Here is a 26,274-nt window from a genome sequence, read left to right on the forward strand (position 1 = left end):
AATCAATTTATAGACATAGTGACTACCTTAAAATAAAAATTAAACCTCTGTAAACCCTTCAACATTTATGATGTGATTTCCCTGTTATATAACTTGAAACAACACTCCAAAGAACATGAATTTTTTTTATAAAATTCAAATAAATCTTTTTGATATAAAATCCATAAATAAAACCATTTTTAAATTTTTAAATAAAAAAAATTAAATCTTAGAAAGCCCCTTTTAAAATTTCGACCTATGCACATGCCCCTTTTTAATTATTCCATGAGCATTTCTTAAAAAAAATATACGTTCTTGCTTGGCGCTAAATCTTTTACCTACCAAACGAAGCTTTGACTTTTCTACGTCGAGGGATTTTGTCATAATCCCCGTGGTTCGAACTGTTGACCTGCCTGACATTCGGGGTTCAAACTTGTCTTATGTTTTAAAAGGAACTTCCCCTTTTTAGAATAAAGGGCCGGTGGTTCACTAGCAAAAATACTTGACTAGGGGCTTAGTTGCCTTTTGACTATAAGTGTCGAATGCTCCAAATCAGCTGACGTTCTTGCGTCAAAGAGAACGTGGCTTAATTGCCTTTTGACTTTGAGTGTGGCGTGCTCTAATTAAAAACAACCACCGAAAGCTGGCTGTCAGCGCACTTCCGGATATTTTCACTTGCTTTCTGAAAATGGGTGTGTTGATCACTCATTTTTTTTTTAAATTAACAAAAAAAAATTCCGTCTTCTTTTTAACTTGAGGAAACAATCTGCTTCTTTCTCTTGGCCTTTTAAAATTCAGTTGTTTTTATTGTGATTTGTTTTTAAAAATTTTGGTGGGTTTTTGTCTAATTTCTCTAAAATCTGGTAGGAATTTATTGAAATCACTTTGATGGGTAATCTCTGCTCAATCTAAGTGCTCTAGGGGTTTTTGAGGGTGCTGAACCCATATGTACAATAAAAAAACCAGTTTAAATAACAAAAATCAAGATTTTACTTCAAATTTTTCTGCAAGATTTCGACACTAAAAATTCCAAAAAATCCCACTAAAGACATTTCCTTTTAAAATTCTGACTTGCCTTCTTCGCAGAACCACTTCACACAACTAGTTTCTTCAAACAGCGAAGGCTTTTTCTCTTAAAGACATTTCCTTTTAAAATTCTGACTTGCCTTCTTCGCAGAACCACTTCACACAACTAGTTTCTTCAAACAGCGAAGACTTTTCTCTTCTTCTATTTTTTGGTCTCTGGTGCTCTTTTTGGAGTCTTAAGCGACCTAGGTCTGATACAAAGAGAAAACATGGAGCAAAGGATTACTCTTCTTAATATTATGAATCAGTTAAATAAGATTACATTGGATACATCAGTGATAAATTAAGATAACATTAAATATATGGCTGCAGTGAAACTCAACTTAACTGAACTATCTAAAATTGAACTAAGACATGTAAAGTAACAATAGTAACACTTAGCAAATAGTTAGAATTAAATTTTCCAACTTTTTTTTGGTACACTCCTCAAAATTATATTAATACAATTTAAAAGCGCAGACACTCAATCTGATCACCTGCAATAATGCACTAATCGACTTATAAATTTGACAAAACCCCTAAAACCTTAAATAACCCACATCTAGATTTGAAGTTCCAGTGCAAATTAATGTCTGAAAGAAGGTTCATATATTTTTAAATAGAATATGCTCTTATTCTCAATCTACTCTTGGTCTGAGACAGGAGACTAGGCGCTAGCAGAAGTACGTTTTGACCTAGAATTTTATGACTCTCAATATAACGCTCATGTATTGTATTGAGTTTGTTCAATATATCTGAAACACACACTAATTTTGTTTGTTTGATTGATGCGTCTGTTTAGTCAATATAATTCACAATATTGATTCGAAATAATATTTATACCATTGTGCACAATATTGATGGGAAATAATATTTATATCCATTGTATATTTGAGTGTATTAATATAAATTAATTTTTATTTGTGTATGTGCCCACAATATAATTCCTTTTGGTAGATATATTCCTCTCCGCAAATATCAACATGTGTACTAATTTGTATAACAAATACAATTCTATATATAAAAAAAAAAAAACTATGAATTTTTCTTTTTCGAATCAGAAATATATATCATATGGTTAAAAGTGAAAAGACTAAACACAATTTTAAAGAGAATCAACCAAGAGAGACACAGATACCTAGGTCCTGGAAGTGATCCTCGCTGAGCAAGAACTTGATCTTGCGAAGCAAAGTAGAAAATGAGATTGACTAGCTCATTAAAAGCAAAATGTAACCAATACTTCAACAATTTAAAAGAAAACGATTCGAGCGGCGTAGAATTCTTATTGGATATGGCCTTATACGAGATCGAAATACAAGATTCTCACACTACAGAACAAGTTCAATGCATGCTATTCAATGAACATGTTCCATAGCTATGCATGCTATGGAATACACTAATTCAAATTAGATGGACATAGAAACGCAAAACCGAAGGAGAGAAGAGACGAAGTACAAGTAAATGATATCAGTAGCACTCATAGAGTGTGATATTCACGCACAGACGGAAATAAACGTCTCCTTCGTACGCATCCGTAGAGATTGTGGCGATTCCTCTTGCCATTAAGAAATCCCCGGTGCCTCCCACGACAGATATATCTCTGTATTTTTTAAGGATTGGATCGGCTCCAGAGAATGTGATAGTGCCTTTGTAATCTGTGGAGTTAAGCACAAAAGTGAATCCAAGCCAGGAGCTGAAGGTGTTCTTCATGTCATAAAAGTAGAATCCCTGAGCTCTGCCCACCGGAGGGGAGTGGAAATTGTTGTCCAAAGTGATGGGATCGTCGAACACCGCCAGATCTCCAAAGTGGTTGTCTTTTCCAGCGAGAAGTGTGAGGTTAGCCCCGTGTGGAGCACCCACAAGCGTAGATGTTGCGTTCTTGGCGTTGGTACCATCATAGATTACATCGTGGAAATACAACACCAGATTCCTACATGGCTTTGGGAGTGAACGCTTCATATAGTTGTGTGCATCACTAGATTGCAACAACATAGCACTAGACACCACAAGCCATATAAAACCCAAGTGCACAGCTGTATTATGATTCTTGATTGCCATTGCCAATCTAATACACTAAAGTGATGTAGAAGACGATATGGGATCAATGAATCAATGCTGCAAGACTAATGACAAGTGGGAGCGGCAGGGCTCAACTAGCGAGAAGAGCTCCCCGAGTGCAGTGCAACGCTTGATAGTATTGCCCATTCAACTCTCTATATATACACGATCATTCGGTGGACTAGTCTTTAGGAAATGTACAATTTTGAATATAAAAATAACTAAGCTTCCATATCGGCTTGACTCAGCGAGGATTAATCACAGTCAGAGCATGTAGTCAATTTTGATACAAACTCTACTCTACACATCTATACCACAATAATCTTCATTTTACATTTTGACATTATAGTTTATATTTTATCCGTAAGACCGGCCATCTTTCACCTTCGCCAACTAGAAGGAAATTACTGAAAATTCATTGGCTAGCGCTACATATTATATTTTGCCCTAGACAGTGGTAACATGGAATTTGCAAAGTAGGATATAAAATTCTAGTGCTTTTCTTTGATTACGGCAGCATTAAGTGGAAGTCAATAATTTTCTGGTGATGGGCGGTCAAGCTTGGATGTGGAGAACTCGTTGGACGGCTTGGCTGGAAACGGAAAAGTTAGGTCGCCGCCCACCATTGAATCTGACAATATATAGAAACATAAAGTGGCACTTTCAAGGAAAATTAAAGAATACAAGTATTGTGACGGTCATGGAGCTCAAGTGGGTGGGTGGAGTGACGAAAAGTCCCCGTGAATCTTGTTGAGGTAAATGATTATTTTGTTTTTAAGCTCATAAAATAAGAGGCACCGCCTGCTGCAAACCAAAGCAGAAATAATGTTCCGTGATGCACGAACATTTTGCTAATGATTTTTTCTAATTGCACACATGTAAGGAAGTGGGGTTTTTCAAAATTTTATTTAGTAATAATTTTGAAATCTTTTTATCGTACAGAAGGTTTTGATGTATATTAATTAGTTTGCTGAGAACAAATTAAATGCCGTAGTCTTTAACGCGACTTTTTGAAAGCCTTTCCGGCGATTTTTTCCGGTGAAAATCCGGCAGTGATTTATTGAAATCGAAGTTTGATAACTAGTTTCTGCACAATGAAAGCGTCCCAGGGGTTTTTCAGGGTGCTGAATCCGAATATGCAGTTAAAAAACCATTTTAACTGCAACAAATCATGATTTCATCTCAATTTCTTCCGCCGGATTCCGTCACCGGAATCTCAAAAAGTCGCACTATAGACAACTCCAAATTAAATAAATCACAACATTATTAGATAATTTAGGAAAATGATTGAAGTTGCTAGTACGAGAGGTAAATTACAACATTATTTTTTGCACCTCTCAAATCGTACAATAAATAATAATTCCATCCATATTTATGGAGTTGTAATTGGAATAGTGCATTTTATGTTATGTGTTATAAACAAGTGCAAAAAAATGTTTCATTATGCTTTTTAGTTTATTTGCACTTCCGTACTTGGCACATGTGGGCACCCAACAATGTGTCTTAGGATTATAACGAAATATTCATATTTTTTAATACATTGTGCGAAATATGGAGTTGTGGATCTATACAATGTGCAGAGACCAAAAACTCATATTGAGAAAATATTGATCAATATTACATATCAGTATATTTGTGTGGAGGGGAATATGTGCGAAGGTGCAAGTTTGTATATTAAGCGAAGTTATCGAGCATATACTAAGGAATACTGAGGTTAGAAAATTTTGTGTGCATAATGAAATATTCCTTTAGACAATATTCCTTGTGTGGAGTCTCAAAATTCATATCAAGTAAATACTCAGCAATATTATATATTAATTTTTTTAGCATCAATGCATTCCAAATAGTGAAAGCCTCCTCTGCACTGATGCTTTATTTTCATTGGTGCAATCTCTGTCAGCGTTATTTCATGAATCCAAGGAGCCTCAATAATTAAATACTAGTTTACAAGAAAATGAACATTCCAAGGTTGACTTTTTCCCATTTTGATGGTTTACTATAAATGAGCTTTGTATCTCTAAGTTGGACGCTAAATCAATAATAATTGATTTGTCCACACAATATTCTTGATAGGAAGTATAAAAATGCAAAAGAAACTTTCATTATTCTTCTTCTATATCTATGCACAACCACATATATACACCCAGAGCCATTGGCAAAAGTACAAGTATCCGCAACTCCACATCTTCGTTATTTGTTTTGCACGTTCATCTGTACACCCTTATTTCGCACTTGATATACATGTAACTAAAAATTTTGTTGTTCTATTTACTAGAAAGTTTGAAAAATGTTATATGTTTCAATTGTTTAGATTTATATGGAATATGAATATGTTACATGTTTTAATTGTGCTTTCTTCGCACTTCTACATCTCTACATCTAGAGCATTACAATTGTAAGATCACAAATGTAGACGTGTAGAATAATTTTTTTGAAAAGAAAATGATCTAGAGCACTGGAACATTGCAAAAGAAAGCTTTTGTTCCTTTCTTTTTGCTCTCATTTAAGCCAAATGATGATTGTTCTGCGAAACAATTAATAAGCCTTGTAGTTGTAAACTAGTTCCACAAGCTTCTTCAACAATTCAATTTTATTTGAAATAAATCTTATTATCTAGAGACCAAACAACACCATTTACATCATCCATGGCTATTCACAATTGTGGTTCATTCGACAAGTTGATGGCACATATTTTTACGCATATACGATAACTAAATTATTTAAAGAGTAAATTTGCCTAATTCTATTGATCCAGTATAAAGCAGAGACACTTTCTAAAATCACATTTGACAATTGAAAGAACATTGTTATAAATTTCAAAAAATGTTATGTGCTATAATTGTTTGAAGGTATATGGAGTGCAGAGATACAAAAAAAGAATTCACTATACTTTTTTTGTACCTAGGAAAAATCACACCTTCTCAACTAGAGCTTCCTGCAAAGGTACGAACATTCTAAATAAAAGTTTATGTTGTTTGTTTCACATAACCATTGTCCCACATAACATTTATTCATTACATGAAATTGTGCACATGCAGAGGTCACAAATGTAATATGTGTTAAGTGTGCTTTCTCTACAGCGCTATTGCATACAAATGCAAGCAGACCATAAAAGCTTCATCTAGTTGCTAGCTAAGTTTTTCTAAATTTGTTCTTCACAAATCAGGGTATTTGGTTTTCCCATACGAGTAGTTAGTCCCTAGGGAACCAACTAACAGTGCAAGCTACGAATACACACGTCTTTGGAATCTAGGATATGACAATCATCTCATTTGGCAAGTTTCACATATCCCCAAAGTCCCTTCCTCTAACTGGATCCAAAAATGTCATCAAAGATCACAGACCCCAAACTTAAAGGGAAACTACTTGCACAATGAAATATTTGTCCACATATTTGCATTTGGCACAATGTAAGCTAAACCCTTATCAAGTAAACATAGAATAAATGTGAATAAAACACACAACAATGTTGTATACAAATAAATTTGATATAGGAATCAATAAAATCAATAGATTGATTTAATTATAGAATATGGAAAAAAGTTTCATTGTATGGAGTGCGAAGATGCGAAAGTGCACAAGATGCACAATGAAATCATACTCCACACCTCAGAATACTGAAGAAATATATTTTTTTATTTCTTATGAAATATATTTTATAAGCTTGACTAAGTTATAAGACAAATATCCATGAATAATGATATGGAATATAAACTATGAATGCTTTTCAATAGATCTCTAGGGTATTGCATAATTGCATATTTTTTTAGGTAGCTGGGCATGGAACCACCACATCTATTGTGCTTGCACATGGTTTAATAATTGAAGACGTAAAGGTAATTCTTTTCCACTAGTATTGGTTTAAGATCTATTCATTTTTGTAGGGTTTTATGGTGTTTATTTTTTAGTTTTGGATTGGGATTTAATGAGTTTAAGATGGTATTTGAAAGAAAAAATTGTCATCAGGTATTTGAAAATTTTAACCCTTTTGTCAATTATTATGAGCTTGTTAGGAAGGACCCAACATACAAAGATTGTATATTAAATTTCTGAATCATAATTTGAAATGAAACCTTTTTGTTTAATTTGTTGCAGCACATGCCAAACTGATCCAAAATGGATCTTGGATAAACCTCTAAGTCTAAAAGACTTCATATAAGAGGTAAAAGGTGCTAAATGGCACAAATCCTTTATAAGTCTGAGTTGGATAAAGAAAAGGGTCAAAGGCAGAGTTATATGTAAATGTCGCATCAAAAAGGTTCAAAGGGAGGACTTAAGCAAAGGTGGAAGGACTCCCCGATTAGCGATCTCCAACATATCGCATCAGAGGAAGGCTTCATGCGATATCAGAACCTCAGGCTGTTTACATGTGTGATTAGCGATTGCGATTTCGGCGATCGGCAATCGGGTCGCACAAATACCAACGGAGTCGTTACATGCGACATACGCCGATGCGATACACTGATGCAATGGGTTGATAGCGATAGCGCTGATAGAGAAATCGACAATCGGTGATCGGCGAATCCCCGATATAAGGGCCATTGCGACTTGCGATCGACACAAAGGAGCCATGCTAATGCAACGTGCAATTGCGACATGCGATAAAGGTTAGACCCGATACAATTATGGACGTGATTTCATAATATTTGAAATCCAGGTTTGCAGATTTTCTTTGTATTTTCCATGTATTTGGGTTTTTGGCATACGCAAAGCGATTGCGATATGCAATGAAAGGACGGACCCAAAAGGCTTATAGGGGCGATTGCATATTATTTGAAGTCTGACTAAGAGGCCCGTGGTGTGTTTTTCGTGCGTTGGCCTGTGTATTCCATTATTTGGCTATTTCGGGAGTTAATGCCAGAGGAAGGCAAAATGACTGGGTTCCCCATGCCCGCCGGTTAATTTCCATTGGGAAGAGTCCATCGCACCTGTGCCATGATATAACCGGGCGTTTCTGTAACTAGAATGCATTATGGAGCATGCAGAGTTGAAGAACCAGAAAGGGATGATTCCTCATGATTGGGGACAGAGGAACAGATGGAAGCCGCAGAGTCGGAGGATTCCTCAAAGGCCACAAAGCCAAGTGAAGAAGCTAGTCTCCCTTCAGGGAGCTCATGGCTAGACAAAGAGCCACAGAGCCGAGAGCTTGAAGGTCGGAGAGCCAGAGAGCAAGATAATTGCAGAGCCAGACAACCAAGCAGAAGCAAAAGCCACGAGAGGTTGGGGGTGAATGGCAAAAGGATGATTCCTCACAAAGAGGAAGGGACAAAGAGCTCGAGAGTTTGAGAGCCGAGTGCTTCAGAGCCAGTGGGCCAAACAAAGGCAGAGCCACTAGGGATTGGAGGCAAAGCCGCAGTCCAAAGGAGCCACCAGAGGTGGGAGGCTTGATAGTGGTAGAGCCACTGGAGGTTGGAGGCAGAGCCAAACGAATAGAGCCAGATAGCTAAGAAAGCCAAAGCTAGATGAGCAAGAGAGTTGAGAGCCAGAGCCAGTTAGCTAGAGAGCCAGAGCTGCAGAGCCAGAGAGCTCAAAACAGACTTCTAAGAGTCGTGGGTTGTAATGAAGTTGCATAACAGCAAAGAGATCAAATGATCAAGTTATTGCTGACGTTCGAAGTGTACTAATGAAAGAAGAAGGAATTCCAAATACAATAATTTAAGAATTCTTAGGGAGTTGGTGCAAGCCAGGAGCTCAAGATAGCCCTGAGCGTTGATTGAAGGAATCTAGTCCAGAGAAGCCTAGATCTGTCTGCAAAGTATGGACAACCAGTGGGATAAGATGGTATTCTAAACCCATAGGTTCAGTTGTAAACCAATGGAGTTAAGTGTGGAACTTGTAAAGGAAGCATTACCATAATCCCAAAAGCCTAGTTGAGTTGACTAGAGCTCATGGAGATGTAGTCCAAGATATCAGGGTGAACTCCTAATTAAACTTGTTCCCTTTATGTGTTTGTTTATTCACTGCATTTACTGTTATGTGTGTTTATATATCAATTTAAGCAAATAAAATTAAGGCAATTAGGCAGTCAAAGGCAAACTAAAAGCATACACATATTTCAAGTTATTTATTTCGCAAATGGTCAATCATAAGCATAGATCTTGGGAATATATAAGCGTTGGAGTGGGAGAGGTTCTTGTAAGCTAACAAGAAGCCTTTATTGCCCTATTTCAAAGAAGGTAATATCAGAGCTTAAGTTATACCAGAGTAGGTGGTATCATGGAGCAATTTGTATCATGAAGCAGGTTGTATCATGATGCAAGTGGTATCAGATCAGAATGCTTGATCGACAGAGCCATCTATATGCTTGTTTGACTTGAAAGGTGTTCAAATAGTTAAATTCAGACCGTTTGATTGTTTGTAAATTGACTGTTGTTTGAGTTTGTAAAGGTGAAGGGAAATCTATTGATAGCTAAGTCTAGGAGAGGACAAGAAGGAAGAAGATCCCGAAGGACCTCAAGACAATCCTTGAAGCACAAGACGTTTGTTGCAAAAGGTTGCTTGTCTTTTGATTTAGTGCATTTCGTTGCTAATGAGATGCAAGTTGCAGGATGAAAAAGTTGAGTAGATAGACTCACTTTATTGCTGCAAACATTATGTTCATTTCAGCTTTGAAAGTACAATGTACTTATGAGAAAGTTGAAGGATGAAACATTATATTTCATTTCAACTTCGAAAGTACAATGTACTTAAGCGAATGTTGAAAGATGAAATGCATGCATGAGAATCATGTGCATGAACACAGGGATGTTGATGATTTCCTTGTATTTGAACATGTATGTGTGATTAACTTGAAGAGTTGATTGCTTTGTTTTTAAACATACATGTAATATCGGGCTAGTTATCTAGTCCATCATTTGTAAATGCAGATGTAAAGACATGGAGGTGTTCACAAGATGTGAAATTTGTTTCTTTTGTTGAAGCAAGAGTTTAGGCCATCCAGTTGTTGTCTGTAATTCTGTTGTTGTTGACAATATGTCAAACAGATAAAAATGTAAAATTTTGAGAAGAAGACGTAACTTCACATTTGTTTCAGCCACCTTGGATCAATGATCGAGGAACAGAGGTTCAAACTACCTTCTGTAACCTTCTCAGTAGGAGTTCTGCATGAAGTCAAGGAGGAAGACAGTTCTTCCGAGGAGGACAAGCACATCTAGGAAGGAAAGTGTTTAAAGGCTTTGGTTCAGAGGCACTATGCAAGGCAAGTGTATGGAGGCTGAAGGAAGAGGGTGATGTACTCTCATTTACTGTTGAGATCAGTATATCAGTCTTTTGGAGTCCAAAAGCTTTTTAGTGGGAAGGCGTGATCCAAAATGGATCTTGGATAAACCTCTAAGTCTAAAAGAGTTCATATAAGAGGTAAAATATGCTATATGGCACAAATCTTTTGTAAATCCGAGTCGGATAAAGAAAAGGGTCAAAGGCGGAGTTATACGTAAATGTCGCATTGGAAAGTTTCAAAGGGAGGAATTAAACAAAGGTGGAAGGACTCCCCAATTAACGATCTCTGACATATTGCATCGGAGGAAGGCTTCGCGTGATATCGGAACCCCGGGCCGTTTACATGTGTGATTAGCGATTGCGATATCGGCGATTGGCGATCGGGTCATGCAAATACCAAGGGGGCGTTACATGCAACATACGCTGATGCGATACGTCGATGCAATGAGCTGATAGCAATAGCTCCGATAGAGCGATCGACGATCGACGAATCCCCGATACAAGGGCCATTGCGACTTGCGACATGTAATTGCGATATACGATCAGCGATCGGCACAAAGGAGTCATGCTAATGCAACATGTGATAAAGGCCAGACCCGATAAGGTTATGGAAGCAATTTCATAATATTTAAAATCTGGATTTGTGGATTTTCTTTGTATTTTCCATGTATTTGGGATTTTGGCCTACGCAAAGCGATTGCGATATGCGATGAAAGGACGGACCCGAAAGGCTTATAGGGGTGATTGCATATTATTTGAAATCCGGCTAAAAGGCTCGTGATGTGTTTTTCATGCGTTGGCCTGTGTATTCCATTATTTGGCTATAACAGGAGTGAATGCCAGACGAAGGCAAAACAACTGGTTCCCCATGCACGACGATTCATTTCCATTGGGAACAGTACATCGCACCTGTGCCACACTATAAGCAAGTGTTTCTGTAACAGGAATGTGTTATGAAGCACGCAGAGTTGAAGAGACGAAAAGGGATGATTCCTCATGATTGGGGACAGAGGAACAGATGGAAGCCACAGAGTCAGAGGATTCCTCAATGGCCAGAGAACCAAGAAAAGAAGCTAGTCTCCCTTCAGGGAGCTCATGGCTGGGCAAAGAGCCATAGAGCGGAAAGCATGAAGGCCGAAGAGCCAGAGAGAAAAGCAGAAGCAGAAGCCACCAGAGGTTGGGGGCGAATGTCAAAAGGATGATTCCTCAAGAAGAGGAAGGGACAGAGAGCCCGAGAGTTTGAGAGCCGAGTGCTTCAGAGCCAGTGGGCCAAACAGAGGCAGAGCCACCAGAGGTTGGAGGTAGAGTTGTAGTCCAAAGGAGCCACAAGAGGTGGGAGGCTTGATAGAGGCACAACCACCAGATTTTGGAGGCAGAGCCAGACAGACAGAGCCAGATATCTAAGAGAGCCAGAGCTAGATGAGCAGGAGAACTGAGAGCCAGAGCCAGTTAGCTAGGGAGCCAGAGTCGCAGAGCCAGAGAGCTCAAAACAAACTTCTAAGAGCCATGGGTTGTAATGAAGTTGCAGAACAGCAAAGAGATCAAATGATCAAGCTATTGCTGATGTCCGAAGTGTGTTGAAGACAGAAGAAGGAATTCCAGAGACAGTAAAAGAATTCTGAGGGAGTTGGTGCAAGCCAGGAGCTCAAGATAGCTCGGAGCGCTGATTGAAGGAATCTAGTCCAAAGAATCCTAGATCTATCTGCAGAGTATGGACAGCCAGCGGGATAAGATGGTATTCTAAACCCATAGGTTCAGTTGTAAATCAATGGAGTTAAGTGTGGAACTTGTAAAGGAAGCATTACCATAATCCCAAAGAGCCTAGTTGAGTTGACTAGAGCTCATGGAGACGTAGCCCAAGATATCAGGGTGAACTCCTAATTAAACTTGTTGTCTTTATGTGTTTGTTTATTTGCTGCATTTACTGTTATGTGTGTTTATATATCAGTTTAAGCAAATAAACTTAAGGCAATTAAGCAGTCAAAGGCAAACTAAAAGCATACACCTATTTCAAGTTATTTATTCCGCAAATTGTCAATCATAAGCATAGATCTTGGGAATATATAAGCTTTGGAGTGGGAGAGGTTCTTGTAAGCTGACAATAAGCCTTTAATGCCCCATTTCAGATCACAAACTCATTCAAATTAGTAGGCGCATAGACATGAAAACAGAGGACATTCTTTCATAACACAAATGTTTGTTAAAGGAGGGAAATCCTCATATTTTGAGCAGGTTGGTTTTATATTTTTTTGATGGTTTGGCATTGCATCTAACTAAATGAATTAGCTGCCTAAGGTATTTTTGGTTTCAATTTTTTTTTTCCATTTTTCATTCAATATTTGTCTTGAGGAATACATTTGGTTGTGTGGTCTTGTTAGACATTTAATAGTTGTAGTTGTTCAATCTTATGGTTGAGGTGAACTTTTATTATGGAAATATTTAATGTAGCATTATCATTTAATCCTTACTCCAAGGCAGCATGTTGAAGAGTTTCTTGTGAAACATTTGTATTTTTGGAAATTTTGTTATGTGTAAATGGTTGCACATGTTAATTCTTTGAAATTTGTATTGTTTTCCAGGTTGAAGACAATGAATTAGTAGATGTTTCTTTAGTGAGTGCTATGAATAACTATGAAATAGGAAGAATGATAACAGAGGCTATGAATAAAGGTGGAAGGAAAGGTGTTGTGACACTTGAAGAGAGAAAACGTGCATAAAATAATCTGTATGTTGTGGAGGGAATGCAATTTGATCGTGGTTATATTTATCCACACATTGTGACAGATAGTGAGAATATGTTTGTGGAGTATGATAAATGCAAGGTAATTGATGCAAAATAAGTTTCTTCTTGTTTCTTTTTTGTGTTGTTCATTTGTTTTCCTTCTAATGTGAGACAAAATAATTGAAAATCACACTCTTTTTTTAAATAAAACCCTCAATATTTCATTTCCATACACACTTGGCATACATATAGGTGGAACTTTGATGTTTTGCAAGGTTCCAGCTAGGTAGAAACCCAGTTATATCAAGGTTCCAAGAAATTCTATCTGGTTCTTAACCCTTACTCTCAATAAAATTGTGAAATGATTTCCTAGTCACTTCCATCTTACTAGTATGCATATCATACACCCTCGAGGTTGATTTTGGGTTTTATTGGTTTGTATGAAATTGTATATTTTGTGCCTCAAGGTATTTTTTTGTTGTTTACTAAATTGGGAGTGTTTATTTTATGATAAAAAAGAAAGATGAGAATTGCTAAGCATAGGGTTGCTAAATATCTATTTGTTTGTGTTTTCTTTTTTATTCTACTTATCAAGCACTGGAATTGAATCTTTATCTATTGTAAATTGCAACTTTTTTTGGTTGATACGAAGATCACAAATGCAAGAGACATGATCACAATATTAGAACATGCCATTCGTGGGAGGTATCCCATTTTGATCATTGCAGAGGACATTGAACAAGAAGCTTAGTTATTGTTGTTGTCAACAAGCTCTGGGGTGCATTGAAGGTTGGTTCTTTGAAAGCTCAGGAAAAGCCAATACTTGGATTTCATTGCCATATTGACCGGAGGTACTTTTCTATTTGAGCTACATTACTGAGATAAGACATTATGACATTCCTTTTGTTTGATTTTTATCTTTTCTTATCAAGATAACATATTTCTTTAAAGGGTGCTAGCTGAATGGAAGAGAATTTGCCTTGCAAGTAGGAGGTTGGTGGTTCAATTTCATCATGCCCTAACATGAATTAGTCATTAAAGAGGCAAAGAGATTCACATTTTATATTTTTATTTTCTAAAGACAATTTTTTGTTGCTTCTAGAGAGACAATAACTAGGATTAAAGACATATTGTCTCTATATGGGATTAAAGGCATATTGTCTCTATAGAGACAATATGTCTTTAATCGTAGCTATTTTCTATTCAGAGAAAAAAATGAATTGTCTCTTAAGAGACAATAATACACATATTCTATATTGTCTTTTTAAAGACAGTTTCTTAAGACAATAATTTGAGACACTCACTTAAAGACAATACTTAAGACAATTTATAAGCCCTTACTGTCTCAAGTTAATACAATTTACTCAAAAAATGTCTTAAATATTGTCTTAAAACTCCCCCTTTTTTGATTGTGTATAGACCAAACCAAAAATAATGTCCATGATGCATGAGCATTTATTAATGATTTCTCTAATTGAACTGATGAGTTATTACACAAACTCAAATTTTCATTTTAATTTTAATATTTAGTAATAGTTATGGAAATCTTTATGATTAGGATGTTTTTATGCATATCAATTAGTTTACTAGGTAAAAAATCAAATTAAATAAATTACCATATTATTAGATAGTTTTTAAAAATGCTTGATTTTATTAGTACTAAATATATTTTTATGTATGATTTTTGATTTTTTTTTTTTATGTAATTAAAAAAAAAGAGATATGGGAGAGAGAATGTGTGAAGCTACCAACATGCAATCAAAAGCTTGACACATACAAATGATTTGAAAAAGAATGCAACCATTTTGTTTTATTAATAATTGTAAAACAATACATGCCAATCTGATTAACAATGAAGCCCTTGCCATTAACCTGGAAAATTTCTCATCAAATTGCTAAACTAAAACATTGAAGCACACTTGTGAACCTTGGATGGATTGGTAGGTGATGAAATGGATAATGGGTTGCATCACCTTTGCAAATTTTGTAGTGCTCATAAATGACATCCCATTAGATTTATTTCTGTCTTCTCGTGGTTGGTGTCATAGATGTTCTATATCCCCTCTATTATTTACGATGGTCATTAGGTTTTAATATTATGGTTGAGGTGAACTTTTATTATGGAAATATTTTATGTAGCATTATCGTTTAATCCTTATTCTGGGGTAGCATGTTGAAGAGTTTCTTGTGAAACATTTGTATTTTTGGAAATTTTGTTATGTGTAAATGGTTGCACATGTTAACTCTTTGAAATCTGTATTATTTTATAGGTTGAAGACAGGGAATTAGTAGATGTTTCTTCAGTGAGTGCTATGAATAACTATGAAATAGGAAAAATGATAGCAGTCACTTTGAATAAAGTTGGAAGGAAATTTGTTGTGACACTTGAAGAGGGAAAACACGCATAAAATAATTTGTATGTTCTAGAGGGAATGCAATTTGATCGTGGTTATATTTATCCATACTTTGTGACAGATAGTGAGAAGATGTTCGTTGAGTATGATAATTGCAAGGTAATTGATGCAAAATAAGTTTCTTCTTGTTTTTTTTTTGTGTTGTTATTCATTTGTTTTCCTTCTAATGTGAGACAAAATAATTGAAAATCACACTCTTTTGAAAATAAAACCCTCAATATTTCATTGCCATACACACTTGGCATAAATATAGGTGGAACTTTGATGTTTTGCAAGGTTCCATCTAGGTAGAAACCTAGTTATATTAAGGTTCCAAGAAATTCTATCTGGTTCTTAACCCTTGCTCTTAATGAAATTGTGAAATGGTTTCCTAGTCACTTCCATCTTACTAGTATGCATATCATACACCCTCAAGGTTGATTTTGGGTTTTATTGGTTTTTATGAGATTGTGTATTTTGTTCCTCAAGGTATTTTTTTGTTTGTTTATTAAATTGGGAGTGTTGATTTAATGATAAAAAAGAAAGATGAGCATTGCTAAGCATAGGGTTGCTAAATATCTATTTGTTTGTGTTTTCTTTTTCATTCTACTTATCAAGGACTGGAATTGAATCTTTATTTATTATAAATTGCAACTTTTTTTGGTTGATAGGAAGATCACAAATGCAAGAGACATGATCACAATATTAGAAGATGCCATTTGAGGGAGGTATCCCATTTTGATCATTGCGGAAGACATTGAACAAGAAGCTTAGTTACTATTGTTGTCAACAAGCTTTGTGGTGCATTGAAGGTTGGTGCTTTGAAAGCTCATGGATTTGGAGAGAGTAAAAGCCAATACTTGGATTCCATTGCCATATTGACTGGAGGTACTTTTATATTTGAGCAAAATTGGCGAGATAAGACATTATGACATTCCTTTTGTTTGATTTTTTTCTTTTCTTATCGAGATAACATATTTCTTTAAAGGGTGCTAGCTGAATGGAAGAGCACTTGCCTTGCAAGTAGGAGGCTGGTGGTTCAATTTCATCATGCCCTAACATGAATTAGTCATTAAAGAAGCAAAAAGATTCACATTTTATATTTTTTTTTCTAAAGACAATTTTTTATTGTCTCTAGAGAAACAATAACTGGGATTAAAGACATATTGTCTCTATATGGGATTAAATACGTATTGTCTCTATAGAGACAATATGTCTTTAATCATAGCTATTGTCTCTTGAGAGAAAAAAATGAATTGTCTCTTAAGAGACAATAATACATATATTCTATATTGTCTTTATAAAGACAATTTTTTAAGACAATAATTTGAGACACTCACTTAAAGACAATATTTAAGACAATTTACAAGTATTTTTTGTCTCAAGTTAATACAATCTACTAAAAAAATGTCTTAAATATTGTCTTAAAGCTCCCCCTTTTTTAATTGTGTACAGACCAAAGCAGAAATAATGTCCATGATGCAAGAGCATTTATTAATGATTTCTCTAATTGAACTCATGAGTCATTACACAAACTCAAATTTTCATTTTAATTTTAATATTTAGTAATAGTTATGGAAATATTTATGATTAGGATGTTTTTATGCATATCAATTAGTTTAGTAGGTAAAAAATCAAATTAAATAAATTATCATATTATTAGATAATTTTAAAAATGCTTGATTTTATTAGTACTAAATATATTTTTATGTATGATTTTCTTTTATGTAAGTAAAAAAAGAGAGATATGGGAGAGAGAATGTGTGAAGCTACCACCATGTAATCAAAAGCTTGACACATACAAATGATTTGAAAAAGAATGCAACCATTTTGTTTTATGAATAATTGTAAAACAATACATGCCAATATGATTAACAGTGAAGCCCTTGCCATTGACATGGACAATTTCTCATCAAATTGCTAGAATAAGACATTGAAGCACACTTGTGAACCTTGGATGGATTGGTAGGTGATGAAATGGATAATGTGTTGCATCACCTTTGCAAATTTTGCAGTGCTCATAAATGGCATCCCATTAGATTTATTTCCATCTTCTCGTGGTTGGCATCATAGATGTTCTATGCCCCCTCTATTATTTATGATGGTCATTAAGTGTTTAAGCTTAATGATCAAATAGGTCAAAGATGATGGTAACATTAGAGGTGTTAAGTTATCAAAGAAAATATTTATCATGCATTTTATTTTTTTGACAATGTTTTGATTTTTGTTGATGGGATTGTCTCGGAATGGAGAGTATATAATGTTATTTTCTATTCCTTTTGTGTTGCAACTGGAATGTTGGTCATCTCGGTTACATTCTCATTTTCCAACACAATATCCCTGCTGAAATTTGCGATCCATTACCGCCTTCCTTCCTTACAAGATGACAAAATTTGAGCACGGTATTACCTATATTGGCTTTCACCTTAAGCCAAACTGCTATCTAGTGGAGGATTGGATGTGTTTAGAGAGGCACATTGACCATCGTATTAGTATTTGGTGTAACAGATGGCTATCCATTGGTGAGAGGATGATATTGGTGAAATAGGTCTTTGAAAGCATACTTTTCTTATGGATTTTTCTTTCAAAGGTTGCTAAAACAATTCTTGGGAGGATCAGATATATTATGTCTAAGTTTTTATGGGCAGGATAAAAGAAAAGTTGTGGCTTTCATCTAGTTAAATGGGAGACTCTCTCACATCCAAAATACAGTGGGGGGTTGGGGTTTTAATAACCTCTAATGGTTTGGTTTAACATTGGCTATGAAAATATTTTAAAGGGTGATAACTGGTTCTGACATTTGGAGCAATATCTTTGTAGAGAAATATTTGAAGAATCTACCTGTCATTGATCCTAACAATAATCTGAATTATGTTGGGGGTTAAAACATATGAAGGAGTCTAATGGATGCAATATTGTGGATCATAAGGTGGATGGCATGGAATTTTGGGCATGGAGACAAAATTTGTCTAGAAACAGACCCTTTTACTGGGGTGTTGACCTTTTACAATCTATGTCCACATCTTATTACTGTACTGAATTTTCATGGGATCTATAAGCTTGTTCATGCTTACATGCCTAGTGCATAGGAACAAAAAAATGGTAGATGGATTAACTCTCATGATTTGGGCCTTCGGGGCTCTCCAACCTTCGAGTGAGATGACTTAATATCTAATTTGTCATGTAGTGGGTTGTTACTCAACAACAGGGACGATACCACTCTTTGGCTTGGGAACGCATTCACTGGATAGGTCATGGCTAGATTCGCTTATGATGTCATCACTAAAAATTTTGATTTGTCTTGTGTAAATTGGTGGAAGTAGATCATTTGGAAATGGCCAATCCCTCCAAAACTTAAGTATTTTATCTCGTTGGCATTGGACAACAAGATTTTGACCTATGATAACTTGATTCAACACAGATTCAAAGGTACAAACATTTGTATCCTTTGTATGTAGGGATCAGAATATGTGGATCACCTTTTCTTTAACTCTAATTTCTCTAGAGCCTTGTGGTATGAATCATTGTTCACACTTAATCTTCGGGAATGTGGTCCAATCAATTTTCTGGAATCTTTGATTGAATGATGGGTTCGTAATTTGGGGCACTATAAATATGTGCCAATCTCATTGCATGGAGCATATGGAAAGTCCGCAACAAGAAGATCTTTGAAGGCCCACATTTTCGACATCTCCTGGATTCTTCCTCAGATACTAGGTTTTTTTATGACTATCTTTGACCTTGCCGTCCAGAAAGGTTCGCTATATCCCTTTTCTGATGGCTCCTATGATGGATTATGTTGGTTTCTTTGATAAGGCATAGTAGCGGGAAATTTGTGCATGTGGTATTCATATCATCCTTCTTATTGATATCATTGTTCTTCTCTGGTTGAATGCTGGAAGTGGTTCCAACACAAGCAAAGATCATTACATCTTGGACTCTTATATATGTCGTTGCATCTATGGAGATAACTTCCTTGTAGATTTTGGGCAACTCTACAATGTGTTGTAGATTGGTTGAACAGAGAGCAACTTGCAGGTACTTCTCCTTCTCCTTCAGTGTTGGTTGGACAAAATCCAAGTATTAAGGGAGCACTTTCAACTGTTATCTATTCTGCATATACATAGGAAAATGAATTGTAAGGCAGACACCCTCTCAAAGAACGACTTGCGGATAGAGGAAGGATACATTTTCCTTGAAAATATCAAAATGACTCACTAGTGAGAAGGTGGAGAATTCAGCTCCCTACAGGTCAACGACCTCAATCTCTTCAGTGTTGACACGATCAAACATTGTGGATTCCTTTGGATTTTTGTGATGACTTTTGCTATAAGTTTTTTAGATTTTTTTGGATTGTTGGCTTTTAATGTTTATCCAGAAATATATATATATATACCTATTTAGACATTATTTATATAGTGTTAAATATTTTATATTGTTATACTCTCGTGAACTACTAAAGTACCGTTTTGTGAATGTTTTAAACTATGTTTGTCTGTGGGCATATATATACTCTTTTTATATTAATGAAAACACATTTTTTTTGTAAGAAAAAAATAAGTATCAATTATATATATATAATTTTCTTTTTCAATTTATAAAATTTAATTTTTACTACAAACCAAATTCCACAAAATTATTTTATAAATAATATTTATTAAAAAAAACATCCTGGGCTCATACATATTCGTAAAAGTCAATGTACAACTCATAATGCCAGTCATATTACCAACTCATTCACTTCTCCAACCGGATGAGCACTGAACTGATGTTGATGGTAATTGGCCATAAATAATGGTCTTGCATTTAAATAATATATATATAATTAAAAATGGTTTCACCACATCGAATAATTAAAAATTCTCTCCAGAATTTAAAATAGTTAAAAACCCCAAATTACCGGGCCAAGTTCTTTGGGAAAAATTCTGAATAGATTACACGAAAGTCGAGATTACACGTTACGTAGGAATTGACTGTCGGTCCTTTTGGAATTTTTAACGGTGTATTCGAAGCGATTGTAGATCCCCAGTATGGGCACAGTAACAATTTTGACTTTCGTCCCCTTGTACAAACCTCACTTATTTTATTTATTATCTTACATGATGAACTATGTAGATTGCAAATTAAGATTAAGAAAATATCAATTATTTCACTTTTGATAACAGTTATATTTCTAACATATTCTAAAATTCTACAATAATATACATCCATCTTATATAGTTTAAATCTAAATCAAATAACAAATATAAAATATCATATATTAAACTAAATTAATGATATAATTGATTGTCCGTTTTTTTTTCCATTAAATACTATATCATTCCTATCCAATAAATCAAAATGAAAATGCAATAAGTAGAGATAAAAATAGTGCTCAATATTTATCTAAAATAAGATATATCATGTTAGATTTCATATAAAATATTCACAAATAAATTTGTTTACTAAAAAGACATCTGGTATCTCTCTAATGTCAACGCCAATATGATTACGGATGTCCACGTCGAGATACATACAAAGCTTAAATTCCGATGTTAAATTATAGATTATATAATCTTAATACTAATTTTAATTATATAATCTTAATACTAATTTTAAAATATATAATCTTGATACTAATTTTAATTTTAATAATAAAAGGAGGAAAAATGCAAATTAAAAAATCAACAAACTTGAAAAAATTACAATCAAACCTATCACCGTGTATTAAGGGATGAAACTTAGTGAGATTAATACTCATCCGTCTGAGGTTAAAGATAAAACTTATGTTACATCAACCAAGTCCATATTACGTTTATGAAGAGAGTTACAATTAAAATGTTTGGGTTTTTGATTTGGTGTGTTGAAATGATGTAATGCACCGAGCACAAAACTGACTTGGCCTCTTTCATTCCAAGTCAAAACCAATTACTAACCTATTAGGTATGAACAACTTTTCCATTTTAATACTATTAAAAAAGTTGATTTAAATAAATGTGAATATTACAATTTAATTAATATTATTTTATTCATCTTACACTTGAAAATGGAGTTGTTTTTATTGTAGATTTTTTTCGCTAGATTATGTAGTGTCATTGTGTCATCAATATTATGGGAAAACGAGTTCAAAAGTGCTTCCTTTGTTGCATCTGGCTGCCCACCATGCATTTCTTTGGGGCGGGGATCCAAGGATTAGTTCAACAGAACTATCTAGCATATATGTAAGCCTACGGGCAGAGTAGAGGGAGAAGCCACTAATAGCAGAAGATCAGGGCACGAGACATAGAGTCTCGTTATGTAATCAACTATTTATATGTTTATATACAGAGGGATTCGATTCTGACTATGCAAATGTGTGAATCAAGTGTTTTATGATTGATTATTGTGAACTCGTAGGTTCTGTAACGGAGGTTGCAGGCAGACTCGAAGCAGAGTACAGAGGAGAAGAACGAACCAAGCGGTTCATGATGGATCTTTGAATCCATTCGAAAGATCAATTAAAGCCCAGTGTCAGTGATAAAAAATCACAAAAATCAAGCTCAGGAGGGAGTTGCAGCAAAAACAGTGAAGGAATCGAACCCTTTGAGGAGGAGCTAAACCATGGAAGAACTGAAGACTTAGCATAAAAACTAAGTAAAAAGGAGGAGCGAGAAGTGAAGTATCGGCGCTCAGCAACCGTTGGATATGGAAGATCAACGATCCAAATGATGTTGTTAAGGAGCAAAGCGAAATATCGCATCCCTAGAGTTTATTACTCAGTTTAAGTCCCACAAGTATAAAACCCGACTTACACTAAAAATGAGTGCAAAACATAGTCGGATTTAGAATCTGGACTTGAAATGTTATAAAGGGTGGCCTATATCCTTATCGGGTCCAGAAGATTGATCGAATCAACGTTTTGAAGTGGAAGGGGTCTGACCTTAGAGGAGAGCGATTACGATAATGTGATGGATCCTGGACCGTCGGATTGAGAGTCCATATCGACGACCCACATCTAATCGCTAATCACATATCGGAGTAGTCAAGGGACATTGCGATGGAATACTAATAGGCCAATCAGCAATGCGCTGATAATCGTTAGATCGGCGAATGAAATGGACGGCGGAGATTGAGTCGGAGATCGGAGTTTGACAGGAATAAGTGCCGAATGGAAAGCGGAAGATACGGACCCGACGGAGTTTATAGTGGCAGGTCTATAATATTTGAAATCCAGTTATAAGTACTGGAGCGGGTTTTTCCCGTTATTCCTTTGTCTTTGCGTTCAAGTGATGTGGCCCGATTCTAAAAGAAAATCACATATCGGAAAGCGAAAGGAGTATGGGTTAATGTAAGACCCGTAAAGGAGTCGATAGTTGATTGCGATAAAGGCAATCCTCCGGAAGTGTGCAGAGGCCGTACCAAGACGGAAAAAAGGTGCGATTGCATATGTTTTCCTTTGTAAATGATTTATAAGGAAAAAGTGCCGAAGTGAGGTTTTGATGTGTTAAACCCATACATAACCAATGTATAAAGGGAGATGGTTATATATATGTGAATTATGGGTTCATAAGGGTTGAGTGAGGAAGCTTAAGTCACGATAAGAAGGATATAATGATAAATGGGTAAATGAAAGCTAGAGGATTGATTTAACTTCTGATAGAAGGTTTTAAGCAGGGTGATTGGTTCCGATATAAAAGGAACTGTTGATAAAGGGGCCTTAACCATGTAAAGTGAAGATTTGACTCCTTCGTGAGTCAAATACTTGGGACAAATGTAATTATGCATGTTTATGCATACTGTGGGTATGTGCGGGGGTAACCCCTACATCATTTGGTGTCAGAGAAGAATTGTAATTTAAACAGAACAAAGAAATTCTGTGAAAGAATTGAGAACAAGTTATGTGTTAAGGTGTTTATGAAGGCAAGAGGAAGGATCAGCTTTTAATATGATAAGAAGAACACACACATAAGTGATATGTAGCAGAACTTGCAGATGCAAGAGATAGAGGAAATCCATTCAAAGTACAGGTGGAATGGTGAAACAAGATCATGCTGAGATCTTAAAGGTGAGATAATATGTTCTGTTTTAAATTGACAATTTGCGTTTTTACACTAATGCATAGGTGATAGTAAGAGAAGCTGTGAGAGGAGAACCAGATGTGTTCTTGAAGACAGAGTAAGGAAAGCACTCTGAAGGAAAAGTGACAGTGAACCTGAATAATCCAACAAGAGATTGGACATAGAGGACAGTTGAAGTGTTCTCAAGAGAGAGTGAGAGATTGCAGAAGCCTAAAAGGAGCAAAGGTGTTGCTCAAGAGGAGGTTCCAGATAGAGGATTGTGCTTACCAAAAGACTGAGTGAGGAGAGCTTAGTGAGGTAAGATTGCAGCCAGCAGGACTAGCTGTTGCAAAAGCTTGTTGCAGATAAGAGAGGAGCTTATGAAGAAAGAGGAGAAGAAGATGACCACTGATAGTAATAACGGAGGTTCAGAGAGAAGCCACAACAGAAGAAATATGAGGAAAGAGGATGCCAAGGAAATTGGCAAGAGGATAAGCCAAGAGGAAATTGACCAGGAGATTGCAAAGTTAAAAGAACAACTCGATGCATTAAGGAGAATACTAGACGAAAGCCAAAGACAAGGTTGGGTATTGAGGAAGAAGCCAGTAAAATGGCATGAGATGAAGAGAAGGCTACAACAAAAGCAAGTAAGGTGGCTGATGGGAAAACTCAAAGAAGTAGAGTTGGGAATGGAAGAGTCCATTTGTGAACCAGAACAAGGAGAAATTCTGGGAGAAAGTGAAGATGAAGACTTGAAGACTGAAACTACAAGGGAGGCCAAAGGGTCACATGGTTTTAAATCTGACAATTTATGTATGTTTGCAGGTGAAATATGTAAAGAAGGACAATTTACTAATATTGTCACAAAGGAGAAAGAAGACAAGCATAATCTAAATTCTATTCTAGAAGAAGATGAGATAGATAGGTCTCATATACAGTTGGGGAAAGATATCAAGCAACCAAGTGAAGGGCTTGAGGAGATTGAAGAAGAGACCATCGAAGAATTTCTGAATCATATGAAGGATTTAGAACATGAAGGAGATATGATGGCCGAACCATCAAGTGAGACCACAGAGCCTTATATTTTTAAAACAGATAGTTTATGTATGATGGCAGATCTTGCGGGAGAAAAGCATCCTTTTGAAGATATCTTTAGAGGAGATGAAGATCTAGAAATAAAAGGTGACAAAGAAAACATTGCAAAAGAGGAGGAATTTGACTGCATACAGAAGGAAAAGTCTATGGATGAGTCTATAGAAGCTGTCATGGAGATGAGGAATCAGGATCTTACTCTGATGAAGAATGAAGAAATATTGTCTCAGAAAGGTAATCAAATGAGTTTTATTAATGTTATTGATGAAAAACAAATGCAGATGGATGTTAATGAAGACGATGAGACAAGGATAACTCTGGGAGAAGAGTTATAGAGGGACATCAAGGCAAAATGTACTGAAGAAGAAGGACATCTACTGAAAGATGTTAAGAAAGAAGAAGTCTGTGCAAAAGACTTAGGAAAGGGGGAAAGGACATCTGATGATTTGTGAAAGGAAGGTATGGAAAACTGTGTGAAATTTCCAAAATCTACTCCAATTGAAATTATTGAGTTGTATAGAAAATTATACTTTCAAAGAAGGGAGTTGGAAAAATAGAGAATAGATGTTCAAGAGAGATTGCTGAAGAAGGAAGACAAAAACATTGTCATGAATGACAATTATAAGGAGAAGGAGATGGATATGAAAGTTCAGCAGATTGACACTACAAAAGAAGGAGTTCACTACAGTGGACAAGAGTAGGAAGACATCATTAGGACCGATGGTGTGGAAGAGAGACTAATGGACAGTCTTATGAATTCTTTTGAGAATTCAAAATAGCATACTGATGTGCTGACAGAGGAGAAAGAAATAGAGCAACAAACTAAATTGTTGCCAAAGGAAAATAAGGCACAGTAGCCTTGTGTTTTTAATTTTAACAAGTGTTTTGTGAGTGCAGGTTTTATTGCAAATGTTGGAGGAGATTTGGCACAGCTGAGCCACTTAAAGATGAAAGAAGAAGATTCTGTGGAAGAATTCAATCCATGGAACAAAGATGTTAAATTGCTGGAGAGAGTGCTGAACAGTCATGATTCAATCATGAAAGAGGGTAAGGATGATAGGGAGACAATCAACAAAGCAAGAAAGGAAAAATTTGGAGTAAGCAAAGTAAAAGTTGGAGGAAGTGCAAAAGAAGAAGAAAAAGTAAACTAGCAACTACAAACTGAAAGTAACCAACATCAAATTGAAGAGTTAGTAGATAGCAACAACAACCTGAAGCAAAGAGAAAGAGGAAGAAGTAAGAAGTAGAATATGGACCAGTCCAAGGATGCATTAGAAAAAGATTGAAGAAATGTGGCAACTGATGATGAAGCAGTTTAAATGGAGGAAAATGGTGGCAACAGGAAGCAAGATCAATCAGAACTTGAACCTGATTGACAAGGAGAGAAAGATAAAGTAAAAGACAACAGAAGTACAACAGCAACAAGGGAACCAAGCATGTGGACAGTTACAAAACCAAGTGTGGGATCCAAGAAGACAAAGATCAGAAGACACATGATCAGGAGATCATGAATATTTTCTACTTTTGGAGTCTGATGCAGGAGCATTCAACCCAAGAGAAAATCATTGTAATTAGGTAGACATAGGGGTCATGTATTTTTAGGAAGTTGGATTCCTAAGTGATAAATTGATGTAATATTAGACTTTGAGTGATTAAAATAGGAATCAAATTAGATGTGTGAGATATCTTGCAAATGATCTCGAATAAGGAGGACATGAGTGGTTAGTAATGA

At 35.6% G+C, this 26,274-nt stretch overlaps 1 protein-coding gene across 1 annotated transcript; it reads right to left on the reverse strand.

The window, feature by feature from the left end:
- Window positions 1-2,238: 2,238 nt before the first annotated feature.
- Window positions 2,239-3,117, reverse strand: LOC149197963 (dirigent protein-like). Its single transcript, XM_089404025.1, has one exon. The coding sequence runs from the start codon at window positions 3,100-3,102 to the stop codon at window positions 2,512-2,514; it is 591 nt and encodes a 196-aa protein (XP_089260151.1). The 5' UTR covers window positions 3,103-3,117; the 3' UTR covers window positions 2,239-2,511.
- Window positions 3,118-26,274: the final 23,157 nt, after the last annotated feature.

Source organism: Pinus tabuliformis, chromosome 2_2 (genome assembly GCF_031772625.1).
Source record: "Pinus tabuliformis cultivar Carrire ecotype Pingquan chromosome 2_2, CPIR1, whole genome shotgun sequence".
Taxonomy (NCBI): Eukaryota; Viridiplantae; Streptophyta; class Pinopsida; order Pinales; family Pinaceae; genus Pinus; species Pinus tabuliformis.

Excerpts from the sequence above, each read along its gene's own strand:
- LOC149197963 (XM_089404025.1), bottom strand. The coding sequence starts at position 3,102 with ATGGCAATCAAGAATCATAATACAGCTGTGCACTTGGGTTTTATATGG.